This window comes from Zea mays, chromosome 1, assembly GCF_902167145.1.
Source record: "Zea mays cultivar B73 chromosome 1, Zm-B73-REFERENCE-NAM-5.0, whole genome shotgun sequence".
Lineage (NCBI taxonomy): Eukaryota > Viridiplantae > Streptophyta > Magnoliopsida > Poales > Poaceae > Zea > Zea mays.
In genome coordinates this window covers 46,454,858-46,461,876 of record NC_050096.1, presented here as the reverse complement: position 1 = coordinate 46,461,876, position 7,019 = coordinate 46,454,858, and the positions used below count along the sequence as shown (strand labels likewise).

At 42.6% G+C, this 7,019-nt stretch overlaps 1 protein-coding gene across 1 annotated transcript; it reads left to right on the top strand.

The window, feature by feature from the left end:
* Nucleotides 1–2,011: 2,011 nt before the first annotated feature.
* On the top strand, nt 2,012–6,661 carry LOC100383254 (U2 small nuclear ribonucleoprotein B''). Its single transcript, NM_001175915.1, has 5 exons — nt 2,012–2,151; nt 2,770–2,942; nt 3,590–3,683; nt 3,818–3,894; nt 6,088–6,661. Exons 1-5 carry the CDS (start codon nt 2,079–2,081, stop codon nt 6,370–6,372), a joined length of 702 nt encoding a protein of 233 aa, NP_001169386.1. The 5' UTR covers nt 2,012–2,078; the 3' UTR covers nt 6,373–6,661.
* The last annotated feature ends 358 nt before the right edge of the window (nt 6,662–7,019 follow it).

Sequence of the window (7,019 nt, the reverse complement as noted above, 5' to 3'; positions counted from 1 at the left end):
TGGCTCTAATCAACGTCCTGTCTGGCTAATCAGATGCCGAAAAGCAGCGCCGGCGGCTTATCCTGGATTACTATACACTTTACTGCAATCCCCACTAGACCCACTTGCGGGCCTGCAGAAAGGCGATGCTAGCTTGCGTTGCGCTGTTCTTTTTCCCCGGAGGCCTCCCGACAGCTAGCTAGAGCTAGCGAGATTAGCAGACCGCCAACTTGGGCAGCAGAGGATTAGCTTGTTTTGGTCGTCGTTGCACAGAGCTCAGCTGGCAGTGCAACAGCGCCGCGTCGCGTCGCGTAGCCATGCATATGGATGATTATTTCAGGCCGGCTGCATTATTGCAGTGATCCCGAGAGGCGAGCGTGATGAGAGAAAAGAAAATCCTGACCTTTCCAGGATTCCAGGACGGAGTGATATGGATCGACGAAGCGAACAGCTTCCAGGAACGCCGCATGCATGGCCCCGGGGCTGGCCGCTGCTTTGGCAATGGCGACTGTCCGATCTTGCGCGCATTGTTTGTTTCAGCAACGCCCATGTCTGATGGTGATGATGTGATGCGATCATGTGAAGCTCAGCGGTAAATTTGGTTAATTTTAAACTTACAGCCCGCCGGCGGACCCACCACCAGTCACACCCCCGCTGTCGTTTTCCTGTAAGCGCGGAAGTGGCGCTGTCATGGCGATGAGCACACTTTGGGGCTCCAGATTATTAACGTAACGGCCCCGACGGCTAAAGCTACTAGTAACAAGATCAGGCAGAGCCACTGCTAGATTTTTATAAGTGCAATTAGCAGAGCAACTTGAGCGCTAGACTCCCAACTCCAAGCATGCGAGGTGGGCTGACGTGGTGGCCGCGCCCGCGCTACATGGTCAGCCAGACACCAACCACACAGTGACACAGATATATAGCGCCTCTCTAGAGTAGAGCAGGAGGCGGCCATTTTAATTATGATGTACATCAGTACATGTACTCCTATTCATGTACGTACCACGTACGTTGTAAAAAGATTTGACTCGTGCTAACCGTCGTTCTGCGAGCTAAAGACCAGCCTTCTCCCTCCCTCCATGAAAGCAAAGATTGAGAGCTTCAAACCTCTAAAAGGAGGACGACTTTGTGGTCCTCGGTTTTTACACACCTGTAGCTATTTTTCTTCGGTTCTTTGACTTGGCAAAAAGTAGACGAACGCAAAGAAAGAGCGCGTCTGGCAAAACACCAAGTCTAAAAGAAAATGAGGGCAGGAGGATGGACAAACTAGTAGCAGTAGCCGAAATAAAAGTCAAAACTTCGTATCGTAACTCGTGATGGATTGATTTCAAATCAAACGCGAGAGTTTCGGATTGCTCAAGAATCTATCGATGTACTACTACACTGCGTTTGATTGCTTCGTTCAGTACGCAGCAACCGGGTTGGTCCACGGACTGTTTCGAGAACCAGGACGCTATTCGGCCCACAACCTCCACACAGGCCAGCCATAGTGCGACAGCCCAAATACACCGCCTCGGGCTGGAGTGGGCCCTAAACAAGACAACTCACCGGAGAAGACAAAAGGTAGCCGTGATAAGTAGTAGGTCATTTTCATGTCCCTACCCTAGTATAATTTACTTGAATTTAGGACAAATTCGTTCGGATAGTAAAAATCAAGAGCGAATAAGTCGAGCAAGTAAAAAACAAACATAAGATATTATATAGACAAATATCAGGATACTTATGAATTGTTCCTTCCACTATAATATGTTCAACCTGTATACCAGGATTCAGAATCTGTTTTTTTTAATCCATATCTATATTGACATTTTTAGGTACCGATGACTGTCTAGATACGAGGTTGGTTCCTGATGACTGTTTAAATACCCGTATTCGCATACGAGACTCGAGAGATCGTTTTTTTTCTCTACCCGTATCCTATACCCGATGTGGGGTACCCGACCCTGTGTTCACCCATACTCATAGACAAAGGAAAAAACCAACACACTCTCGCTTGCGGCAAGAATTTTCCGGCCCGAAACCGAAAGCACCCGCACCAATCTCTGCGTCTCTTCGTCTTCGGCTGCGCGGCGGCGGCAGCAGCGGAGGAGGTTGAGGAGATGCTGTCCGGCGACATCCCCCCGAGCCAGACCATCTACCTCAACAACCTCAACGAGAAGGTCAAGAAAGAAGGTACCGCTCTCATCGGCCTCCACACACCGACACTTCACTCGTCCGTCAGGGTAGTGACATCCTAAAACCCTAGGTTCCCGATCTGGGGATTTGCTCGGCGTCGCGTCGCTCTAGGGTCTGGTTAGCTCCCTCGTGTGCACTATACATATAGATACACAAATGTTGAATGTTTTGGAATTTTGGCTGCAGCACAGTTCCAAATTCATAGGCTTCGAGCTCCTTTTTATACTTCAACTATGTCTCGCTGGGCCATGTCTGCTTTCGACATCAGGGAGAACTCTTGCTATATCTGTATACCAGAAATCCAGTGGCATATTTAAGTGCGTTTTGATCCACGGACTCGGGAGAAATTCGTTAAGTTCTTGCCTTCTTACACAGAACAGGAACATTGTGCATCTGCCGTGATGGCCTGGCGACGACCCAGCTCAAAAGGCTAGGGGCGTAGACGCTTAGTGTTGATTGTACTGGGAGTCACTCATATGTGTGGACGACTAATATCTTTGCCCAGTGACCAAAACCTCCTAAATGTGTTCATGAATGCTATATCTTGTTTTTTCTTTAATCAACACGAACCAACATTTTGTTCATTGCTGAAATGCATGATTATCTTATGTGCAGAGTTGAAGAGATCACTTTATGCCTTGTGTTCACAGTATGGAAGGATACTGGATGTGGTGGCCCTGAAAACACAAAAACTGAGAGGGCAAGCATGGGTGGCGTTTAGCGAAATTACAGCTGCTACCAATGCTTTCCGTGGTTTGCAAGATTTCGATTTCTACAGCAAAAAAATGGTATTGCACCTTTATTTTATTTGATAATATTCCTGAGTCTTTTATCTTTTGTCTTTTATTTTCATGTCATGAGTTGAGATGCATTATAGATATGTTGTTCCTGGTCATTTGGTTTGTATGTTTGTGTACAGCAATATTCTACTTTGAGTAATGAGTCAAACATTATTGTATGGTAGGCCTGCAAAAGTCTATGTTTGTAATTTGCTCTGTAATTTATTGTTCAGTTGAGCATCTGTGTTGTTGAGACATCTAGTACCTCATAATAACTTGCCACTGCTGAAACAGAAAAGGCTTACCTTTCTCAATACTTTTATTGAATGTTGAGTTCCATAGAGTGATGGGATAGGCACACGTTCTTCATATTTTTGGATCAGCACACATTCTTTTCTTTTTCTTTTTTTCTTTTACCTTTGTATGAAATATCCATTCATTTTCTCTCATACCTAAACCGCAAACAACTGAAAGACATATCCTTGTCTGGTGCTCTTGCTGCAGTGTCTTGTTTCTTTACCTTTATTATCAAACAAATATTTATCTTTCCCTGTAATCTCACTATCTTAAAACAATCAGGAATGGAGGCTTAATAATATGTGCTGTCATGTATGATGTTTCAGTAGTAACTTTTTAATTTTTCTTCCTTTGTACAGCGAGTACAATATGCAAAAACAAAATCAGACTGTATTGCAAAAGAAGATGGTACTTATGCACCTAAGGAGAAAAGGAAGAAGCAAGAGGAGAAAGGTAGTTCTAACCACATGGTTCAGCAATTATATGCCAGATTATGGTTTATGAGACCAGGCCTGTTGTTTCAGACAAGGAGTGTTGAGAAATGCGCACTTGCTAGTTTTTCAACTTACCTCTTGTTTCTGTTTTAGCTGCTGAGAAAAAACGACGAACAGAAGAGGCACAACAAGCTGGCCTCAATGCTGCTGCTGCCCAAAGCAATGGAACTGTAAGTTCGCTTCTGCTTTAGAAGCCCTATATTCTTTTAATTACTGGTTTCATGCTTTATTGTTTAATAAAGCTATCACAGTGCTACATTGCTAGTACAAGTGTACAACAGTTGTTTCATTGCATTACCGAAATTTGCCTATTCTACTAGGCCACTTGCCTGTCCTCTGTTAGGTCTCATGTATTTTAGTTCTGCATTTGGCTATAATAATGTTTATATTCGGTGCTCCATTCATCTTATTTGTGCCCATGATCCATGTACATACGAAGGTCAACATGGCTTATCATTATGTGATTCGTTTAGTTCTGTGTGCATAATATAAAAAGTCTGCATATGCATTTCACGCAAGTCTTCTATTGCTCAGTAGTTATTTGAAAATATCTGAATGACCTAGTGTCACGGGTTAGGACTACCATTATTCTGACAGTGATAATAAATGTCTTCCCAACCTACCTGAACGGGTTTACACTAGATTTTATGCTTTGCTTTTAGAGAGCAACTGTAAGTATAAAGGCTCACCATGTCAGGATCTGACTATGTTCAAGCATTTCTTATGGCCTATTTGGATATTGTAGTTTTAGAAAACTTTGGTACCAAGAATCTGTAGTCATAAGCCAAAGCCATGCAAAACCATGGTTTAGAAAAAAGAGGTCTCTAATGGAGTTTCTTAAACTCCAAAAAAAAACTATGGCTTTGCCAATACCATAGTTTTATAAACTAAAGGTTTGGTGCATCCAAACACCCAGAAGTTTTGGAAAACCAAAGTATTTGCAAAACTATAGTATTTATCCTATACTTTAATAATAATAACCTGTCACTGCAGCAGTCATAGTGTTTGCCCTAACTGTCTCACTTGGAACTGTAAATAAGCAATTTACCTCTGCCTTTTGCTATATTTTACTACCTCCGTTCTCGAATATTTGTCGCCGGCTAGTTCATTTTTGAACTAAAACGCGACAAATAAAAAAGAACGGAGGGAGTACTTGACAGCTAAGGAATTGCTAATTACTGTTGTGGTTGTCATTTAATTTGCATTGTTTTTTTGTTCTTTTGGCCATTCTATTTATTGTTTAAATAAGAAAAAAATAAAATCAAAGTGGAAAGCTGTCCTTTTTTTAATAAAGTTAGCAGATAGTACGTTTGCTTTTGTACTTCCAGAATTCTTTTTGCCCTAACTCGTGCCACCTGGAAGGTGAGGACAGGCCTGTCACTGATTTGGTACAATTAGGTTTTATGTTAAAGGTTTAGATAAGCAATACCTGTTGGATTTGGAACTGTACATAAAGTTGCTAAACATCATCGTATATGTGATGTTAGATGGGGGTACTAGGAAAAAATGGAGTACAAAGCACTGGGCCCATCCACAGGTCACTCAGTTCAACCACCAACATTTAGTTGTAGCAGTGGTGTCACAAATCTCAATGGTATCATTGAAAGGTTCAAGGCATCACTGGTTGTTTATGAATTTTGTCTACAATTGTAAAGTTCTCTTTGAGTTTTATTGTTCTATGTGGTCGATTTGAGAAAGGGATGGTGGAAAAGATAGTATTGTCTGCTCACTAAGGTGTTATGTATTCTGAGAGTGAGACTAGTCTAAGAAAACCTCTTGTGTTCTCATATTTAATTATGGTTTAGGTACATTTGTTCACCTTTATACTGATAAAGTTTGCTGTCATATGATTTCTCCCATCTGGCCCACAAGAATCAACTATTAATCCCGTGTTAACGACTCTTCATCTTACATGATGTGGATTTAATTTGAGATTAGTTAGTAAGATATTATATCCTTCCGTTGGTCCACTAGCCTTACTGAATGAATCGTCATCCTTGTGTATAATAGTGTATCTGAATTAAAACAGACCCTCTGTTTCAATTTCTAGGATGTTTTAGCTTTTCTAGATATATTGTTTTTACTATTTATCTAGATATATCTAAGTGCATAGAAGTGCATAGCAAAACTATGAATCTAGAAAAGACAAAACGTCTTATAATTTGGAACGGAGGGAGTACTTAATAACTTTGGATTATCATCTCGCTGTCATGTAATTTCATATGCCAAAGACTTCATCAACTAATGAAATGCCTGTCAGCAGTCACTGAAGTTCTAGAATTTGTAATATGTGCCTCAGACCTCAGTGCTAGTTTCTTCATGGGCCTAGTAATGGCTGAGCTTCTTTAACAACTTGTATACAGGGCTATCAAGCGTCTCGTCTGGGCAAGGCTTCACAGGAGCCACCTGCGCCTCCGAACAACATCCTCTTCATCCAGAATCTGCCAGACCAGACCACGAGCATGATGCTCCAGATCCTGTTCCAGCAGTACCCTGGCTTCCGGGAAGTACGGATGATCGAAGCTAAACCAGGCATCGCTTTTGTGGAGTTCGAGGACGACGGCCAGTCCATGGTCGCGATGCAGGCTCTCCAAGGCTTCAAGATCACCCCGGAGAACCCCATGGCTATATCCTATGCCAAAAAATGAGAACCCTAGGGGACTCTGTACCGGCTTTGTTTCGGTACTCTAGTATTGATCCCAAATCCACGTGTGCTGAGGTGGATTGTGGTGTAAATTAGTTTAAGTTACACCCTAATCTACCTCAATACATGTAGATTGAGCTCAATACTAGAGTATCCAAACTAGACCTAAGATCTTTCCGCTCCGCCTTTAGAAATCGAGCCACGGTACCCACTTTCCAGTCATGTGTTTTTGGAAAGCACTCGCTTGATTTCGAAGTTAAACTCTTAACACTTTTAAATCAGGTTTGGTCCTCAGTCTCTATGTTCACTCGGCTTTTGCTCTTGTCAATTACGGTATTGCACCCTATGATATATATAAGCTGTCTTGATTATCTGTTGCCTACAGAGTACAGTGGTAGAAGTTGGGCGAGTCATGGCCCGATGGCCGTATCTCGCGCTTGAAGGCGACGAGAAATCGTGCCCCCATATCTCCCTGGTCAAGGTGAATGAGGCGCGTATATGCCAAACCATAGGGGAGTATATTGCGAGGTGTGTAGTCACAGGCATAATTGTTGAACAAGTAGTGGGACGTTTGGTTTCGTGGCGACCTTTTTCTAATGGGACGGGAGGCGTGCAACCTTCTACCCCTACCCTACAATTTGGCCATTATGG

What these genes read in the sequence shown, in the direction of transcription:
- LOC100383254 (NM_001175915.1), top strand. Translation starts at nt 2,079, where the DNA reads ATGCTGTCCGGCGACATCCCCCCGAGCCAGACCATCTACCTCAACAAC. An exon ending in ATTTCTACAGCAAAAAAATG is followed by an intron (nt 2,943 to 3,589) that starts GTATTGCACCTT and finishes TCCTTTGTACAG; the next exon opens with CGAGTACAATATGCAAAAAC. An exon ending in GAAGAAGCAAGAGGAGAAAG is followed by an intron (nt 3,684 to 3,817) that starts GTAGTTCTAACC and finishes TTTCTGTTTTAG; the next exon opens with CTGCTGAGAAAAAACGACGA.